Below are 20,916 nucleotides of genomic sequence, written 5' to 3'. Positions count from 1 at the left end.
ACTTACTAAATGGTGACACCACAGCAGCATGTGAGGAAGACAGACAGGGCCCTTGACTTCACGGAGTTTGCCATCTGAACACCTACTCAGTAAGCAGTTTTAAGAGGGGAAAGTTTTTCATTTTGCCTTACTGTGAAAGAAGAGCCATGAGAGCTTATAGAAAATGGATTTGTTCGTCCGTAGGAGCAGGAGAGGCCTCCCCGCTGTTTAAGCTGGGACCTGAAACAGGAGTCAGGTTAACCAGGGCGAGGGAAATAATATGCACGCGTGCAAGTGTGTGAGAGGATGTGTATCAGTGTGTACAATGTTTGTGTTCTGGGAGGGGAGGAGCGGGGGTCAGAGAACATTCCAGAAAGCACAAAAGGACCCTGTGGTGGGAAGCAGCTTCATCTGTAAAAGAAGAAAGGTGACTACAGGGCTGGAGGACCATCAGGACAGAGTAACCTGGAATAAGTCTAGTTTAGGCTTGATCTTCTAGGAAGTGGAAAGACTTTGAAACATTTTAACCAGGGAAGTGAGTCCGTTAGGTTACTCTTCTCCCCCTTTACTTGGAACCCTTTTCCCAGCATGCCTTACTTTAAAGAAACTTAGATGCATTTTTGTCTTTCCCGTTAGATGGTAACTTCAGGTTTCCTGTCTTCCTCTGTTCAGGCTGCTATAACAAAATACCAGAGGCGAGGTAACTGAGAAACAACAAAAATGTGTTTCTCCCAGTCGTGAAGGCTGGAAATCTGAGAAAAAAAAGTGCTAGCAGGATCCCGTTAGAACACACACCCCCTGCGTGCTCGCTCCTGGAAGGGCGTTGGGGTTCCGTGGGGCTGCTTTTATTAGAGCACTGACCTCACCCACGCAGGCTCCTCCCTCAGCCCCGCCCCCTCCTAATATCACCCTATGTTTAGCAGGGTTTTCACGTACGGGTCTGGGGAAGAGGGGTGCGTGAACATTCAGACCGCAGCAGTCCCTACGCAGAACAATCACTCGGCGCGTGCTATGAAATCGGGCCTACGCCCCTGACACAGATAATGTCCCCTTCCCAGTACCACCGCGGCTTGCAGGGGATCACTGTGGAGACCAACAGCCCTCCCACGGACACCTGCCGATAGCCAGCTTGGCAAGGAATGCCTTCGTTGAAAGTTATACTTTTTAACTAGGTTATTCGTTCAGTTCTTTTGTTCTCATGCAAAAATGAATGGGGGGGGAGAATTTAAAAGTTCCAACAGCACAACAGATGATGCAAAGAAAAAAATGTTTCCACTCTACATTCTCATTTCACAGTCCCCCTGCTCAAGGGCAAACGTTCTCTGCGGTTTGTCTGTGTTCCCAGTAATTTTCCCTGTATGGATGTGGTGGTTCCTTTTTTTATTTTATTTTGTTTTTAGTTTTACAGGCAATAGAGTGTCAAGGTTAAGAGACAGGTCAAGGCTGAAGCCAGGCCTCTCTACTTAATTTAATTAACACGTGTGAAATACACAAACGAGTTCCTGGCCCAAGGGCCATCCGGAAGGGTTAGCTTTATTCGCTTTCTCTGTTTCCATACGAGTGGAAGTATGTTGTGCATCTGTTATGCCACTTGCTCTTTAATTATGAACATATTAACTTTTAAAAGCTACGTTCTGCCCTTCACCTGCGCTGTCTCACTGAATCCTCACGACCACCTCTGGGCTGTGTGGTGAGCGGCCCTGTTGCACAACAGTGGGGGGATCCCCGAGGGGGGATCGGCCTCAGGGTGCAGAGGCTACGGTAACGCCCTCCAGGGCGGGGGCGGGGGGACCTGGATTTGAACCCCTGCAGTCTCATCTCAGGGCCTTCATTCTTTCCTCCTTTAAAGGCTCTACTGCCTTTCCAGTCATTAAGGTTTGTTCGGTTTTTTTCTGTGTTAACAATACTTTGTTATTCTCTTTTAGACCAAAGCCGATAAAAACATGAGAACTGAACATTATGAAGAACAGCATCAAGTACTAAAACATGTCGTCCAGGAGATAACAACACAGCTGGGTGTGCATTTGTCTCTGAAATTCACACCGACTGAAAAATATGAGGTGCCTTCTGTTGAAGTTCAACATCCTTCTGAGGGAGAAGACCCCGAGCCACCGAATATCTCCCCAAAAAGAAGTGATCCTTCCCCAGAAAGTAGTGATCCTTCCCCAGAAAGTAGCAGTACTTCCATAGGAAGTATTAAAAGCTCATTTGATTTTAGGTATTCCAGAAATGAATCTTACCATCTGTTGCTGTCATCTTCTTCTATGAAGGTAAGAACACTTTATATAGACAATATAGTGGGATACAAACTAACCAAAACTCCTCTTTCCAATTTAAGTGTGCAGAGCAGATGAAGCTCATAAGGGAGAGAAAAAATTGATAATCAACAAATCTTCCAATATATAACTAGAAGATCCGGAAGAATGATAACTGGAGAAAAATCCCACACAGGATCTTTGGTAATAGTAAGAGGTGTTTGGCGGTAGTGAACAGAGAAAATGTAAAGAATTCAGAGCATCCTTTTTGACTTAGATTGTGATAATAGACTGTTCAACATATACTATCTCCAGAATTACAATGAAAAATCATACTGCATAATTTTGGTAGCTCATTGCAATGCCTTAAAATTATGCACATTGCACCCTGGCTGTTATAGCTCAGTGGATTGAGTGCCAGCCTGTAAACCAAAGAGTCACTGGTTCAATTCCCAGTCAGGGCACATGCCTGGGTTGCAGGCCAGGTCCCCCCATGGGGGGGGGGGCGCTCAAGAGGCGCCACACATTGATGTTTCTCTCCCTTTCTCCTTCCTTTCTCCTCTCTCTAAAAATAAATAAATAAAATGTTTTTTAAAAATTATGCACATTACATATAAAATTGGTCTGTTTACTTTGTAATCATACCTTTAATTTTAGACTTTGAAAATGTGTTTGCTTTTTAATATTTAAGCCAGATTTCAATGTCTGTTTCATTATTTTTGGAAGTATAGACTATACTTTCTGTAATCATTATGATGCTTGTAAAATGCTCATTCTTCCTTTTTTGATATCACAAACACCTATTTAGATACCTTTCTCCATTTAGAAAATAATAATAATTCACTTTTAGTACTTATGTTATGCCTAATGATATAACTGTTTTATATGGGTCTGTACATTGCCTCTATATTCACATGGAAAATCATACTGCATAATTTTGGTAGCTCATTGCAATGCCTTAAAATTATGCACATTGCACCCTGGCTGTTGTAACTCAGTGGATTGAGTGCCAGCCTGTAAACCAAAGAGTCACTGGTTCAATTCCCAGTCAGGGCACATGCCTGGGTTGCAGGCCAGGTCCCCCCATGGGGGGGTGCTCAAGAGGCACTCTAGTCCAGTGAGAGTCCACCTAAAGTGTACAATTGAAAACTCCTTGAAATCATTCAACAAATATTTCGCTGTAGACTTACAATGTGGTCAGGCACTGCTCCAGGTACTTAAAATCCATCTGTGAACCAAACTCACAAAGAGTCCTCGTGGACAAGACAAAGCTCAACAGGGAGATAGACAAAAACAATAAACACAGTAGCAAAAAAGGGAGCTCTCTGGTATTCAGAGGATGATAAGTGCTATGGAACAAAATGAAAAACAGTCAACAGAAGGGAAACCCAGAGTGCTGGGCAGATGGTGGTATTAAAAGGGAAGCTCGGGGTGGCATTCATTAAGGAGATAAGATCTGCGCAAACATTTGAAGGAGAGTAGGAAGCCAAATAGTTATATCTGAGGTGATATATCTGGCAGAAGGAACTTTTAGAGGCAAATCTCTAAGATGGGAACATGCCTGCCCAGTGGGCCAAAGTGAACCAGAAGGGGAAGAGGTTACAGAGGTTCCCTTGAACCAGATAGCGAAGGGCCTCACAGCCTAGTCTAAGCCTTTGTTTTCCTCTGAGTGACAGGAGAGGTCACCGAAATGCCTTTCAGAGAATATTGATAGGCCCTAATATACTTTAAATGATTACTCTTGGTACTCGGTTAAGAAGAGATCGTGAGAGCTAACAGCATGAGCAAGAAGGCTTGTGAAAAGTTGTTGCAGGAATCGAGGTGAGAGATGGCGGCAGTTCAGGCAGGACAGTCTTGGAGTCAAACACAACTGACTCTAAGGTGTTGGGCCTGAGCCACTGGAAGATGGTGTTGCTGTCAACTTAACGTGGAGAGGACTTCGGGTAGGAGCAAGTGTGGAGGAGAACCCCAGGGTTAAGTTTCAGTCCGATTAAGGGTGAGATGCCCATAGGACCTCCAATTGGAGATGTCCAGCAGAAAGTTGGTGTTTAGATTCTGGCACTTGGGAAACAGGTCTGGGCTCAAGCTACAAAGTTGGGAGTCACTACACACATAGATGGTGCTTAAAGCCACAGGGTTTGGTGAGCCAAGAGTAAAGATACACATAGAAAAGAGAAGGAGATCAAAGACTAAACCCAAGAAACTCCAACAGAAAGCCTGGAGAAAGAACGGGAAGCAGCAAAGGAAAGCAAAACGCAGCTAGTGGAATGTCCTACAACCTTGCTACTCAAAGTGCAGTCCGTGGACCAGCAGTATCTCCATCCCTGGGAAACTAGAAGTGCAGACTCCCAACCCCAGACCCACTGAATCAGAATTGCATTTTAACAAGATTCTCCAAGTGATTTGTTCTCACTGGACTGTTCGAGAGGAACTGCCCTAGAAGACAAGAAAAGAAACCCTACCGAGGAAGGAAGGAGTGGTAAACTGTGTCCAGCATGCTAACATTTATGTCAGAGCCGATGAGGACTGAGAAGCAACTGGCTTGAGCCTTTTGAAGGTCCGTGGTGAGCGTGACAAGAGGAGTTTTGTCAGGGTTGCAAGGACAGCGGCAGGACGGGGTTAGATTCAAGAGAAACTGGAAAGAGAACTGGAAACAGATGGTATAGAAAGCTCTGTGAGAGAATTTTGCTTCTAGCCAGGACAAAGAAATACGTAGCAATTTTGGATAAGAGAGGTCAAGAGATTTTTGTAAATTTCTGTAGATGGAAGAAACTGCAGTATTGTTTGAATAGGAATGACCTGAGGTCTACCTCCAAAGTAAGTTGAGCCAAAGAACATAACATCTTTCTGACAATTTCAGCAACACGCAAAGGAATCCAAGTATGATTTGGGCATCTTTGAGACTTCATTGAGAATTATTATGCAAGCCATCAGATGGAGAACTCATATGACTTAGTATATCTGCAGTCAGTTTCTTTAGGATTTTTGTTAGAAACTGAATCACCCACTATCACCTACAATGAAGTCATGCAGTGTGACTAATTGTGCTTCTATAATACAGAAAGTTTGGTGTGATGTTCACATACACTGAGATATACCTTTTAAAAAATAATAAAATGTTTTTAATTCCCATGTAACCAACATGTGCTAACCACAGCCACAGCAGGAGAATTGCAAAAGAACAATGTACGGACTTATGGGTGACAATTTCAATTCGGTTTTGGCTAGGACAGTCTAGATTTAGTCACATAGTTCATCACTGTCCCCAGTTTTCTCTTAGTAACGCAAGCCATCATCCCGGGGAACATTTAACAGTTGAGCTGTGTGAGGCTGGCTTGAGATCCATGTCTTAAAGTATTGTCTATTCCGTCTCAGTTATGAAAGATCGAGAGAACAGAGTAGAAGGAAGAGGGACACCTGACAGGGTTTTAGTACCAGCCATTGTCCCAGACTATTGGTGTCATCTGGAGCCAAGAACTTGATACCTTTAGATCAGTTTCTTCACCTGCAAAAGAAAAAGATTGGGCTTCGTATATAATGTCTACATCTCCTTCCATTGTTAACATTTTAAGATCAACTTCGTGAGGTATAATTTGCATATAATAAAATGCAAAGATTTCAAACACGTAATTCCATGAATTTTGACTATTGTATCCATCTGTGTAACTCCCTCCTCGAAGAAGATACAGCACATTTCCATGATCTCAAGAAAATTCCTTCATACCCTTTGCAGTCAGTCCCCTATCACCTGAGAGGCAACAAACCATGGGAGTTTTCGGACCATAACTTAGTTTCAGCTAGCTTTTCTGGAACTTCATAAAAATTGCACCATACAGTCTATATTCTTTTATGTCTGACTTAATTCAGTCAGTGTAATATTTTTGACTTACCTATGTTGCTGTATGTTATCAGTAGTTCATTTCTTCTTATTGCTAACTGGTATTCCTTCGTGTGACTAGACTACAACATGTTTATTCATTTCCCTGTTGATGGACATTTGAGTCATTTCCAGTTTTAAGCTATGCTGACTAAAGCTGCTATAAAAGCAGTCTTTTACAGGTCTTCCTGTGGACCATTTGTTTTATCTTAAGTAAATGTGTAAAAGTGGGATAGCTGGCCGTAGGGTTGCTGCTATGTGTTTACTTTTATAAGAAACTCCAACAGTTCTCCAGAGCGGTTCCTCCATTCCCCACTCCCACCGGCAGTGTGTGAGGGGGTCCCAGCTGCTGTGCATCCTCGTCGACGGCGGTGTTAACGGTCATTGAAGTTTGCCGTTCCCCAGGGGCAACGTGATGTCGTACAGTCGCTGCTAAAGAAATGTATCGCCTGTGAAAATTTCAAATTTTGTGATTTTTAAATTTGAAACAATGGTGCTTAAACTCACATATTATTTTTTTTTCTGGTCTACCACAAAGGGAAAAATGTTTCTGCATGTGAAAGGAGAAGTTGATCTGGGAAGATTTGTGATGAGGAACCGGAATGTTGTGCTGACGCCAACTTTCATGGATGATTTAAAAAGACTGCCAACCAGCTATGAAAAGGGGGAATATTTCGCATTTTTGGAAATCTATGGAACTCACTACAGTAGCTCTGGGTCTCTAGGAGGACTGTATGAACTAATATATGTTTTGGATAGAGCTACCATGAAGGAAAAAGGTATACCTGGAAATAGGGGTCTAACTTCTAGTAAGGTTTTAACCAACCATGATTTCTATTGCTAACCTCTTTCAGTGCTTAAAGTCTCTAGAATACAGTAATGTAACCTGCTTCCCTGAGAGAACATTCTCCCTGACCTTTGGCATCTAAAGCCCTATCAAACATCAAATTGACTTCTACCTCCAACAAGAGGACTTGGTCTTGAACTAGTCAGCAACAGAAATTGTATTGCTATTTAATAATATTTGGTGAAGTTGTTTTGACTGAAATCCTATTTAAAAGGTCAAAGAACGTACAAGAGACATAATTTATATAACTTATTTCTTATTCAGTAGCCTGGTTCAATTTTTTTATGTAATAATTGAACCAAGGCTACTGAATATGATCATTCTCTTCCAAAGTATTCTGCAGTTTTGGGAGGGAAGAAGCAATGTTAACGTCATATACCTCTAACATTTAAAGCAAGGGTAGAAGCCCTGGCTGGCATAGCTCAGTGGATTGAGTGTGGGCTGGGAACCAAAGTGTCCCAGGTTCGATTCCCAGCCAGGGTACATGCCTGGGTTGCAGGCCATAACCCCCAGCAACCGCACATTGATGTTCTTCTCTCTCTCTCTCTCTCTCTCTATCTCCCTCCCTTCCCTCTCTAAAAATAAATAAATAAAATCTAAAAAAAAAAAAGAAAAAAATAAAGCAAGGGTAGAAAGTGAGTTTTACCTTGTAGGATGACAATTCCAATCAGATGGTGGTAGCTTCCGACCACCCCTGAAATCACAGAAGGAAGGCCACAGTTGCTCATCCACGTTTGCCGTAGGTACAGGTTAGTCCTGTGCGTTGTGTAATTGCCATCCTGGCCTGAAGCCTTTATTGAAAGCTTTTAAGGACAGAGTAGATGCAAAAGCCTATGTTAATAAGTTTATTTATTTATTTATTTTATCAGTATGGCAAGTTGTTCTATTTCTTTTTTTTTAATATTTTATTTATTTATTTTTAGAGAGGGAAGGGAGGGAGAAAGAGAGAGAGAGAGAAACATCAATGTGCGGTTGCTGGGGGTCGTGGCCTGCAACCCAGGAATGTACCCTGGCTGGGAATCGAACCTGGGACACTTTGGTTCCCAGCCCGCGCTCTATCCACTGAGCTACGCCAGCCAGGGCAAGTTGTTCTATTTCTTAAAGAGGTGATCGATGTCAGCATATCTCCTCTCTCTGCCCTCAAAATTTGGGAGGGGGCATCTCTGAGGAAGGGAGATGTTGCCCCAAACCACTTCCAGGGCTCCGTCTCTGGAGCCCCTGGCAATATAAAGTGAGGAATGGGACGCATCTGTGATCTTAAAGCCAAACACTGTCCCCGTGGTTGGTAAACAGGCTACGAATGAAATAAATGTCATAGCCAGCACCGGTTGCTCTTAATGCCTCAGCCTCGTTTGGGCAGGCAGAAGAAGCCTCATGTGGGGAAGGGCGATGTGAGATTTCTTGGCTTAGACTGCCTCCCAGGGCTCAAGCCTGCAGAATAGCATTGCCAGATCTCTGAGCACAGCCTGGTGAGCTGCACTGACAGCTATCACGGGATCAGGGGCACATGAGCACTGTGTCTTGAGTAACTGGAAAACCAGAAGAAAAAGGCTCAGCAGGGGTGATCAAAACACAAGAAACCCTCCAGGTTACGAGTTTGGGGATGGAAAAGCTCCAAGGACTAAAATCTTTCATCTTAGAACTGTAACTGTCATCGCTGGTGAAAACACGAGAAAGGAATTTCAAAGGGCGCACACATGGGAGAAGCTGGAGCATAGCGGCAAGCTGTATTGGGATGAAGGGAGATGCTGTGTCCTCAGGGATGTGGAGGGCACGGGCAGGCTCTGCTCCGAGATCCTTGAGACTCCTCCATATATTTTCCTGGTTTTGGGGAGTGAGCAGGCTTGCCTTCACGCTACCCAACGTACTTCCTGGGTTCTCCCAGGCTTGTGCTGGGCTGGCCCCCTAAACAAATTCCTTTCCTGGACCTTTTGGGGTTCCACACCCTCATTCAATCCAATGCTTTCCCCAGATTTTCCTAGGCTAGATTCTGCCCTTTTCTGTCACCGTTTTGGCTCCTGCCGCACATGCCCCGAAGTTCCGTTGCACCATCAAGCTTTCTACTGCATGTGCGCTGAGCGAAGGAATGTCCCCTGCTGTTCTGACCCTTCCCCAGGTGATCCCAGTTAGTGACCAGTCATGGATTCTTCCTGCCCAGCTCAGGGATCATGTCCCCTTGGAGGAGGATGCTGCGGCTGCCCCCTGGAGCAACTGTGAATGCTGTGGCTTCCTAGTGAATGAGGGTTCATGTCTGACTTAGCTCCCTAGTAGGTTAGGCTTAATATCTGATTCAGCTTCCTAGTTTATTTTTGGCTTGATGTCTGATTCCATGTGCACCCTTCCTTTATTCATAACGAGCTAACTACGTATGATAACATAAGCACCCTAGTACGAGCTACCTCCCTCTTACACAAGGCGTAAATGTGTATGTCCTTTGCCATGAAGTTGGCAAGCAGAGTCAAATGGAGGCCAGTAGCATCGACTATGTGGACAAAGCAGGAGAGATATAACTTGCATTTTGTGTTTAATAAAAATGTGTAGGAATCCAAGTATGTTCCTTACAAAAGAGCAAAACTAGAATTTATTCATGATGTTGTTAGATATTATCTAATGATTTTCAACTAAATCTATTAAACAGGTATTGAACTAGAGGATGTAAAGAGATGTCTCGGGTATAATGTGGATTTATCTGTGAATGTCGGAGTTGAACTCGGAGCACAGTTTGATAAAAGTGATTGTGTAAAGAGGGGTGATGGTAAAACTGGTAAGTATGGCCTACCTTATTAAGTTAAAAAATAGGGGGTCCTGGCTGGTGTGGCTCAGTGGATTGAGTCCTGGCCTACAAACTGAGGGGTCATCAGTTCAATTCCTTGTCAGGGCACATGCCTGGGTTGTGGGACATGTCCCCAGTTGGGGGTGTGCAAGAGGCAACTGATAGATGTTTGTCTCCTTCTCCTTCTCCCTCCATTCTCTTCTATATAGAAGGAAGGAAGGAAGGAAGGAAGGAAGGAAGGAAGGAAGGAAGGAAGGAAGGAAGGAAAGATGGACATGTCAATTAGCACTGCCCTGTCACTATGAGCCCACTTATTGTCTACCCTATTTATTAAAAAAAAAAAAACAGAAGTGTTAAAAAACTACGTTCTCTTTACAGCGGTTCCCAAATTGCTCTAGACACAAGGAGCCCAGAGACACGTGCTCCCTGGCGCCCCCACTGTGCAGGTTGTGTAGTGCGCAGTTCTGGGGGGCTGTTCCCTCCGCAGTCATGACAGATTTTTGCGTTTGTGAGGCCCATGGTAGAATCATATCTTGAGGAAATAATTTTCTTTTTTTTCTCTAATTTTAACTAAGCTTCTAAAAGGGCAAGTGACAGTACTGTATATTAAGAAAGAAGACCAAAACTCTCTAACTCAGCCTTCCACCTGACTTGAAGTCCCTAATCCACCTTCGGTCAACTGGCCAAGCAGTAGAAATCGACAATTATGAGAGAAATGAGTATCAGAGATGTAATGTACAACATGGTGACAATACATAATTAACAGTGCTATGTGGCATATTTGAAAGCTACTAAGAGGGGATCCCAAAAGTTCACATCATACACACAAAAAATGTAACTATATGATATGATGTATTTAAATAAACTTATTGTGGTAATTATTTTACAATACATATAGGTCAAGCCTATATACATGTTAAATTGATACAATGTTGTGGGTCAATTATATTTCAGTAAAACTGAAAAAAGAGCCCTGGCTGGCGTAGCTCAGTGGATTGAGCGTGGGCTGCGAACCAAAGCATCGCAGGTTCAATTCCCAGTCAGGGCACATGCCTGAGTTGCAGGCCACGGCCCCCAGCAACCGCACATTGATGTTTCTCTCTCTCCCTCTCTTCCTCCCTCTCTTCCCTCTCTAAAAATAAATAAATAAAATATTTTAAAAAAACTTAAAAAAGAAATCCCTAATCCATCCTTACATTAAATCAGTTCGTAAGCCTTTTAAAAATATAAATACTTTCAGTGTAAATATTACTTCCCCTAGAATGAGGCAGTGCTGGAATCCTCAAGTTTTACTATAATCAGAGAAACCTGAGAGCGTTTTCTGAAATATAAATGTTGAAGACTCGCCTTTGCAGATAGTGGGGAAGCAGAAAATAGAGAAGCCTGATTTTCTTAAAGCATGGCAACCACTAACATGTGGCCATGACTGGAAACCACTGATGAACAGAAAAGAAAATGAACCTTTCCATCACATGTCATAGTTTCAATATTTGACCCTTAAACTAACTGTGTGACTTTGAGCTAGTCATTCCAACTCTCTGAGCCTCAGCTTTCTTGTCCACAAAATTGAGGAAGGTTCAAAAAATCACCTTGAAAATTGCTTCCAGTTCAAAAAATTCAGAAATCTCAGAGATGTGCAGAAGTTTGTTAAAAGTGGTTTATTCTGGAGAGAAAGACTGCGGGAGAACATGGGTAGGCGTTCGGAGTAGAAAGCAATTTTGCTTTCCCCTTTATTTTTTTGTGCCCTTTGACTTTTTATAATAGTAAAATAATTTAAGGCAAACCAATATAAAATAAAATTATGAAGGCCATTCTGCAACAAAAAATATTACATAGTACATTGAAATTCATGTTTAGTTCTCGTGTGTGCACATGAACCAGTGATTCACTTTGAGTAACACATGTATCTCAACCATGGTACCATTTTTTTTTTAAGAAAAAGATGATTGAAGTCTCCAATCAGCGACTAATAAAAATTGCCCTTGGAGATTTGGGCTGAAAAAGTTCCATACATAAATACTTAGAAGTAAAACTCAATAAATATATTAGACTATACAAAAGGGGCTCAATAAATGTTTCCCAAGCATCCCAGAGTGCAAAATCCCTGACTCACATTCTCCGTCTCTTCTTAGTAAACATCACCAGCGAGAGCATCATCGATAATGTCATTTCGTTCATCAAAGGAGGAACCAAACAACATGCAATCCAGCTGAAAGAGAAGCTTGCCAGAGGAGCCGGGACAGTGGATGTGACTGACTTTGTCAACTGGGCATCTTCCTTAAGCGATGCCCCAGTGCTCGTGAATGAAAGGGTAAGGGATGCGCATTTCCAAGTAGAAGCTTTTGCCCTTCTCCTATGACATGTAGCTGTTGGTTCAAACGAGCGGTTCTGTCATCTGAAAGAGATGTGAGCATTCAAATGCACGCCTGTCTTGTCCCCAGAAAGAAGCATGGCAGAGAAGAAAGGCACAGGAGTGGGGCATCAGGCCAACCCAGGCTGAGCTTGGGTCACTGTCCCTCGCCAGATGAGTGGTCATTTCTGACTTCTGCACCACTACATTCCCCAGGGCTCCGGGTTTCTTCTAAGGATTTAATGAGATTGCACATGCAGAGCCTGTAGCATAGACTGGAACACAATAGGTGCTCAGATATTGTTAGTTGTCTTCTATCTGCCCTTGGTCTGTGGGTGGCATCCCACTACCACTCCTGACACAGAGAAGTATTTATTAAGGCCTTAGGGAAAGGGAAGTTCATAAGGTCTCCTCTATGAAAAGTCAGGGGAGATACTACTCCTCAACCTCAGTTTCAAGGATCATTTTGTTTCTCTTGGGAATCAGGAAGTTCTCTCTTTAACGCCTGTGATCATTAAATTCAGTTGTCTGACTCAGTGAGCTAGGAAATATAACCAAATTTGGGACCCACCATGTGCACATGGATGGGTTCTCCTGAATCTGGGGCTTTTGTGTGGCTTTTTCCTTCATCTTGCCTTTTCTATTCTCAGTTCTCCTTTCTTTTCCCTCCACCACTCTGACTTGCCCACACGTCTTTCTGGAACAACGTGGGTAATTATGAACCCATTAACCTACGACTTTTTGTTCTTTTGTGCAACTTGACAATGATGCACCAAATGTTGGAGAGCATCAGCATTTTAAAGGGCTGCCGTGCTCTGTGCCACAGTCACTAGAGTTCTAACCACAGAGTGAAAATCCTTCCCAACTGTCTTGTATAGGGACGGAAATAACTCATCCTATCAACAAACTGCATTTGGTGCATATACTTTTAGTTAGTTTGGAAGCCCATAAGAAACCTCAACACTTAGTATAACAATATAATACTTAATATAATATCCCAGGTACTTAAGATTAAACTATGTTGTCTTTTAGCAAGTTTCATGATCAACTGCATTCACTGAAAATACATCTACCTGCAAATGGTAGAATGATAGGGTTAGTGAGAGGAGGAGAAAATTTGTAAGTATTTTCTTACTTAACAGAAGGCCAGAATTCATCAGAAAAAAGACGTGGCTCTTCAGGGAAACTCCACCAAGTGCATTGGAACCGCTGTTTGCCTCCCTGTGGGATTCTTCGACTCTGGGGTTTGAGGTTGCTCTAAGGCTGCTGTCATTACATACCCTTCATCTCGGTCTCTTTGATCACTGCTTATGCATTTCATCCAAACTGTCTTGTCTCCATGACCCCCTTATTCCTGTATATCTTAGATTATCTGGCCTTGACTTTCCTTTGAAGGGTAAAACAAGATGAATTTCTTTTCTTAAAAATCAAAAGAACTCCACCACATGCTTACACTGTTTGTGCCAACGTGGCAACGTTGGTAAGTGCTTTCTTTCTCCCAAGTAAATACAACATAGCTGAAGTTCATCTCCTACGCACCAGCCCATAAAGGGCTATGCTGGCGGACAGTCATTGACTTTGTAGAGGTTCTTGACGTGTTCTGGATGCGAGACTATTCCCCTTGAAAGTGTGAGAAATGTCTCCTCTCACTTGGGGGCTTTCACCCTTTAATGGTGTTTTTGATCATTGATGTCCTCTTTTTTACCTTTTGGTTTGAAATTCTTTTAGACTTAGCATAAAACTGCACAAATAGTACAGATGTTAAAACTGCAAAAACAGCACAGAGTTCACATACACCCCAAACCCAGGAGCCCAAATGCTAACAACTTACGTAACCATGGTGCTTTTTAGCAAACTCAGAACATTGACGTTGACTAAACCACAGACCCTGTTTAAATACCACCAGTTCCCCCCCCCCCCACTGTCCTCTTTTCTGTCCCGGGTCCATCAGGGTCTCACGCTGCATTTAGGCATCCTGCCCCTCTAGTCTCCTCCAGTCTATGACAATTCCCCAGACTTTTCTTGTCTTTCACGACCTTAACACTTTTGATAAGCATTGGTCACAGGCATCAAATGTCTCTCAGTTTAGGCTCAGAGTAGATTAAGGTTGTGTATTTTTAGTAAGAAGACCCCAAGGCAATGTTGCGTCCTTCTCGGTGCCTGCTATCAGGAATTATCACATGGATTTTTTTTTATTTTGATATAGTTAAATGTATATTTCTTTCCATTGCAGTTAGTGCTTTTGTGTCCTGTTTAAAGTCATTCTCTACCTCAAGGTCTTAAAGATGCTCTCTGATATGTTACCTTCAGATGCTTGACTGTTTTGCTTTTATATTTTTACCTACAATAAGCCTGGAGTTATGTGTGTGTGTGTGTGTGTGTGTGTGTGTGTGTGTGTGTGTGTATAAGTTAGAAAGTCACTTTAAAAGAAAACTTCCTATGGCTCTCTCTTTATTCTAGAACAATTTAAATTGTAGTACTGATTGGTGGCATATTTTTTATATCTATGAAAGTCAAATGTCAGTCTACTTTCAAAGTACTGTGGGTTTTTACTAAGCTGCTTTTAAGATTTTCTTCATTATCATTGTTTGTGGGTTTTCTTGATTTATTTTTTAGCAATTTTACTCTGACGTGCCTATGTGCAAAAAAAAATGTTTAATCTTGCTCTTCATTACGGGGGGTATCTTGATGTCTGTCACCACATCTATAGTATTGTCAGCTGTTATTCTTCAAAATTTCTTTTTATATATTCTCTCTTTCTGGGACTGAAATTATATACATCTTTTACCTTCTCACTTTTTTATGTTTTCTGCCTTTTTTTTTCTGTATTTCCCAAACTTTTATCTTTTCATACTTCATTGTCGACCATTTTTCTTCTGACCTACATTCCAGGCCATTGACCCTCCTTCAGCTGTGTCATGTCTGTCCTGGAACCCGCCCACTAATTTGTTTATTATGGTATCCAGTTCTCCTGTATCTGTTTATGTTGTCAGGCCTTCCACTTAAAAACAGAATTTCCTGTTCTCTGCTAGCATTCGCAAGCTTGTCTTATCCCCCTGTTTAGGAAATTAATTTAAAATCTATGTCTGATAACTTAAATCTGCTCATCCCCTCTTGCTCTGTCTCCAGTTTCTATTATGTTTTTATTCTTTTACTTTATTTTCACTGTTGACACCATTACGGATGTCCCCATTACCCCCCCACCACTTTGCCCGCTACCACGCCAACCCCATCCTCACTTCCCTCTGGCTGTCACCACCTTGTTGTCTGCGTCTATGGGGAACACATATCAGTTCTTTGGTGAATCCCTCCAATTTCTACTATTTCTATGGTTTTCAATCATGCTGCTTTGTTTCCTTGTGTACCTTGTTATTCTTATTGTGGGCTGGAGATTATACTTTAAAAATTGTCATAGAAGTAGCGTGAGACCTGAGATGATTTTATTTTCCTCCCAAGGAAATATATATTTACATCTGGAAAGCTTCAGAGGACTAAGAAATCAGGATTATTTTAACCCAAACCAGGACACAGTCTTTACCAGGGCTACGCTACTTCCACTTGCCTCTTGCTTCTGGGACCATAGTCCTTTGGGTTGGGACCCTTCATCAGTCCTGAATTCCAACCTTTCCCCCACGAGGCCAGTAATACGTTCTATCTGCCACTTAGCCATTTGACTGCCTCTTCCTCAGTTAGAAATATGCCAAGGGGACTGGTGGCCCCAAGACACTGGGCTCACCTCACTGAATTTCCATCGACTTCCAGATCTTTATTACCTTGTCACTTTTTTTGTCACCTTGTTCATCCTTCAGGGCCTTCAAGCAGATTTTTCATTTTGGTTTTATTTGGTTCAGCTTTCTCCTTGTGCCTAGTAAAAGGATTAGTGGAAAATATTTACCCTGTATCACTCTTCTGCAGGAATTCCTGGTATATATTTTATATGTTCTTTCTTGAATCTTTAGGTTCCAATTTCTTTTAAATTTTGGGGTCTCTTTTTTTTAAATGTTATGCCACCAAAGAGCCTCACTTTGTTACAATTCTTTCACTCAAACTGTTATTTATATCACGTAATTAAATTTGCTTACATTTAATGCACATATGTTCCAAGTTTTCATATATGTTATGGTACCTCCATTATGCACTTGATCTTAGCCGAAAGGCCAAGAAGCAAGGGCATCTCCACTATACAAACTTTCTGAATTCTGCACTGTATGACTACGACACTCTTCTTTCTTGCTTAACACCTTCGAATCTCAGCTTAGTGGTCATTTTCTCAGGAAAGCCTGTCCAAACTTCCCTGGTTCAGCTGTAGCAACTTTGCGTCTTACTCCAGAAATTTAAGTGTGCAAAATAAATCATTTTACTTCATTTTCTTTAAGTCTACTTAAATTTGACCTCAAGATCCCATCCCTCCATGGAGGAAGGAAAATTTCATGTGTTGGATGGAATGCAGGGCAGTTCTTCCATGTTGCTGAAATTAATACAAGAATCCCGATGCTTCTGTCAGGGAAACAGGGATGTGAGATCCGTATGCGTACGGTCCCCTGTGGTCCCCCTGCAACCTTGCTGATTGCGTTCACGCGCTCACCTGAAGTCAGGCGGTTCCCAGCCTCCCAGGCCAAAATAACTGGTAGGGGTCTAATGACGCTTTCCTGCTGCTTGAGGTACATGCTACCCCTGTCCCCTTCCTGGTGGAGAAGACTTTCCTCCTTCGCTGGCATTTTTCTCATACTTTTCCCAGCAACAATTTCCCAATGAGTTCAAGCTTTTAGAGAAATACATCAAGAAAGAGTTGACTTTCAGGGCATTCTGGACTTGGCCTTGCCCACAACCTTCCTCTTGAACAAGACCAACACCTGGCTGTATTCTGAAAGAGGAGAGGAGGGGGGAACACAAAAACACCCCAGAAAATAGTGTGCCAATAAATTATACTGCCGAAAGCTGAAACCCATGATTGCTCATTTTTAAAACACATACACCCATCCTTTATAGCAATATCGCAGTTCCCATTTAAATGTATCTATATGATTATTTCAATACCAGTCTCCTTACTTCCATAATGTCATCTCCATGACCAGAGAGATCATGACTAATTTTCATCACTAGTATAGTCTTAAAGGCTAAAATCATATCCGGCGATAACCATCCTTCACTAAGCCCTTGCCAAATTAGTTGATTAATGAACAAATAATTCTGTGAAGAGTGTTAGAAACTCCATCAGTAGAAAAGGACCTACATTGAAATGTTTTGCTTTCTTGCAGCTGTCTCCTATATATAATCTGATTCCATTGACAATGAAAGGGGCAGATCAAAAGAAAGAAAATTTGGAAAGAGCCATTGAAGATTATGTCAATGAATACAGTGCAAAAAAATGCCAACCATGCCAACACGGGGGCACCGTGGTTCAGCTGGATGGACAATGCATGTGCACTTGCCCGATCACATACGAGGGAGTTGCCTGTGAAATCAGCAAACGAAAAGATCCTCCAAGTGAGAACAAGTGATTTGTGTCATTAGGAACAATAATATGTATTTGGGGGTGACTTAATCTGACAGTTCTGTGTCTCATTTATCTTAAGTGTCACCCTGATGCTTTGCAATCCAAAGAGCGTTTGTATCCTCCCCAAATCCATGCTATTGGTATGCAGGACCTGCATTTCCTACCTGTTTTTCTCCTCTATCACTAGTCACATTTACTCTCCCTACGCAAGATGAATAGCCCCTCTAGTTCAGAAATGCATCTGGTATCTTAAATGTTATCCTCTCCCCAGTACCTAGACAGAATCTGGCCCAACGCGGTACATAACAGGCTGAGGGGGATCAGTAAATGGATGGGCGGATGGACCCAAAGTTGCAGTCCTAGGAATCCTTAAGGTTTGACCATCTTCTGTTTTCTCTAGAAATGTCACTTGGAGAAGAATAGAGTTGTTGGCTTCTCTGGGACCACAAGGAAGGACTCTCGATTGAAGATGCTGCCCATGGAGATCATCCTTGCTGCCAAATGAAAAGCAACATGCTTCACGAAATTTCTACCAACCTCTGCAGTCTCCTCTCTTAGAGCCACGATGCTTCTTTTCCTCCTTCAGCTCCTGTGATGCTTCCATTTTTCTTTGCACTAAGGAGGAGAGGCAGCAAGTGAGATATGCCAGGACTGCTTGCTCCCACAGGCAATGCCAATTACTTGCTAACAAAACAAAATTAAACTGAAAGGAGAATGTTTGTTAAAAAGACTAAAGCAATTGCCAAAGTGCTTTGTAGGACGAACATATTCTGCTAGTTCCACTACCACAGTCTGTGCCGTGCAGTTTCGTTTCTGTTTATTTAGGCTCATCTTTTTTGGTCCTTAATTTGTATGTGCATGCATGCATTCATTCGGCAAGTCCTTACTGAGCACCTACTACAGGCACAGCCGCTGCCCATTGGTCTTAGCTCTCCAGTTTAACTCGACCTGCCCGCGGGAAAAAGTCTATTGGATTTGTAACCAAATAGATTAAATTGTCATGTTTAACTAAAAAAAAAAAGACAGAGAAATGAAAACAGTGATTTATATGATCCAATGTAATACCTACCCTTATGAGTTGTTTAAAATAAAGCTACATGTAAGAAACTTCAAGGGAGCCAGTTGCACTGTTTTATCCATTGGCTAGCATGGGAGTTAAGGCCCGAGATCTTTCAAAAGATCTGATAACTGAAAGAACAAAAGAAAAAAAAGGAAGGAAGGAAAGCAAAGGGGGAGGGAAGGAAGGAAAAAAGAAAGGCTCAACCCCGGCTGGTGTAGCTCAGTGAGTTGAGCGTGGAACTCTGTGAACCTGGGAATCGCAGGTTCGATTCCCAGTCAGGGCGCATGCTTGGGTTGCAGTCCAGGTCCCTAGTGGGGGCCATGTGAGAGGCAACCACACATTGATGTTTCTCTCCCTCTCTTTCTTCTTCCCTTCCCCTCTCTCTAAAAATAATTATAGAATTTTTTTTAAAGAAAGGCTCAAAGTACAAAAGGAAAAATGCAAAATCTAAGTTGATAAATGTTTAATTGTCAACAGCATGTATCACATTGAGTCCATTAATTGTCATTCCCATTCATGAATAAACATTTCATGCATTTATTAAACAATTGAAGCTAGTTTTTCTCACTCTGGAAATTCTCAAGAATGCACCTGATTGCTGAGAGATCACAGTAAATGAACTGCTTATTGGCAAACACATTTTTTTTTAAATTTTGTAAATTTCAAGTTTTTTAACAACAAAGAAAAAGCTTATTAGATAGGGGGTGCATTTTAGTATATTAGGTCTGATATAGAGATGATCCTCTAAAAATAAAGCCATTGGGCCCCTTGGGGTGTAAAATAGCCCGGAGAGCTCCGGAGGATTCCCCGCCCGTGGACACCCGAGTGGACCAGGAAGCGTGAGGACGCCGGGTGCCCACGAACCCCGAGCTCTGCGATGAGGATCTCCCGGCTGCTGAGCACGACACGGCTCGGCCTGGACTGGGGTTGGGAGTCGCGGACGCCTGAGAAGGGAAGTCCTAGTGTGGTGGGGTCTATCTGCCCCCCACCCTCTCATGCTCCCTGCCAAGGCACCCCACAGATTCAAGGAAAGGGGCATGTAAGGCAAAGAGTCCTCCGGGGCACTGGCCAGACTTTCAGATCATCACACTGAACCCCATTCATTGTCAAGAGAACCTGGAGAAGCTGGGCGGACATTCCTGTCCCCTGGGGCCTAATAGGAAAGAATAGAAAAGGGTATTGCTTCCTGGTTCCCTTTTTGTAGTTAAAACTTGGGTTGCTCATTTATTCTGCTGACCTCGTTGTGGATACACAACACATACCTGCCAGCTAATAACTCCGAGGTGTGGGTCTGCGTCCTCGCCCAGCGTTTCACTGCTGTCTCCCCCTGGGCCGCTCGTGCATGCCCTGGGGCGCCTCCCACAACCGCCGCCACCGTGGCAGCTCCTGGGTTCATTTCCCAGGGGTTTATTTAGGGGAAAAAAAAAAACAGTGGAATGATGGATAAAAGACCAGGTCAGCTTAGTTTATTTACAAAGAAACTGAAATGATTCTCTCTGCCGCCCATGCACACACACAGATAATTCTTAGGAAAAACATCTGTCTGTCTGTCTGTCCCAATGCCCTCCCCCTCCTCCCTCCTGTTCATTCCCCATCGCCACGCCAGGAGCAGCGACAGGCTCAAGGGAAGAGAGCGGTGAACTGTTTAACCTTGGGTAAGTTCCAGAAGCACTAAGCCTCAGGACGACAACATCCCCTTCATAAGTTATACTGAGGCTTTAAGATAATGAATACAGTCACCTTGTCACCTGACAGACAAGCCATGAATGGTAAATGTTACTGCTATTGGCATGCAAGGCGATTGGTAGAAATCCTCCCAAGCATGACTCTAGCATTTGTGACATGACACAACCACAAAGATTAAATCTGAAAACTGAGGATAATGGCCTATAGCAGAGTGGCCTGGTACTCTCTCTCTCTCTAAATAATTAGTTGGTTCAGTGATCTTTGTAAGAGGAGATACTTTTTATTGCACTAAAATATACATAATACAACATTTACCACTTTTATCGTTTTTAAGTGACATTACTTACTTTATGATTGCTGTGCAACCATTACTGCCTTCTGCTTCAAACTGGAGCTCTGTAGCAATTAAACAATGATTCTCCACTCCCTACTTCCCCAGCCCTGGTGACCACGATTCTATTTTCTGTCTCTATGAGTTTCTAATAGTTTCACTATTTCAGGTACCTTATGTAAGCAGGATCGTGGGACGCCTGTCCTTTAATTGCACTTCGTGTAATGTCTTCAAGCATATATTAGAGTTTTATCGCTTTTT

The 20,916-nt window shown here is 42.6% G+C and overlaps 1 protein-coding gene across 1 annotated transcript in view; it reads left to right on the top strand.

Moving 5' to 3' along the window:
- The window catches only part of C9 (complement C9), a 42,627-nt gene extending 23,936 nt beyond the window's left edge, over window positions 1-18,691 (top strand). The window contains exons 6-11 of the mRNA XM_045848378.1: window positions 1,905-2,249; window positions 6,650-6,890; window positions 9,597-9,722; window positions 11,864-12,042; window positions 17,340-17,568; window positions 17,979-18,691. Of these exons, the coding sequence (XP_045704334.1) occupies window positions 1,905-2,249; window positions 6,650-6,890; window positions 9,597-9,722; window positions 11,864-12,042; window positions 17,340-17,568; window positions 17,979-18,001 (1,143 nt within the window). The 3' untranslated portion in view covers window positions 18,002-18,691. The remainder of the gene's footprint in view (window positions 1-1,904; window positions 2,250-6,649; window positions 6,891-9,596; window positions 9,723-11,863; window positions 12,043-17,339; window positions 17,569-17,978) is intronic.
- The last annotated feature ends 2,225 nt before the right edge of the window (window positions 18,692-20,916 follow it).

Source organism: Phyllostomus hastatus, unplaced genomic scaffold, assembly GCF_019186645.2.
Source record: "Phyllostomus hastatus isolate PE091 unplaced genomic scaffold, TTU_PhHast_1.1 phas_contig_58, whole genome shotgun sequence".
NCBI classification, from domain to species: Eukaryota; Metazoa; Chordata; class Mammalia; order Chiroptera; family Phyllostomidae; genus Phyllostomus; species Phyllostomus hastatus.
The sequence above is the reverse complement of the archived record's forward strand: the minus strand, read 5'-3'. Positions and strand labels throughout refer to the sequence as shown.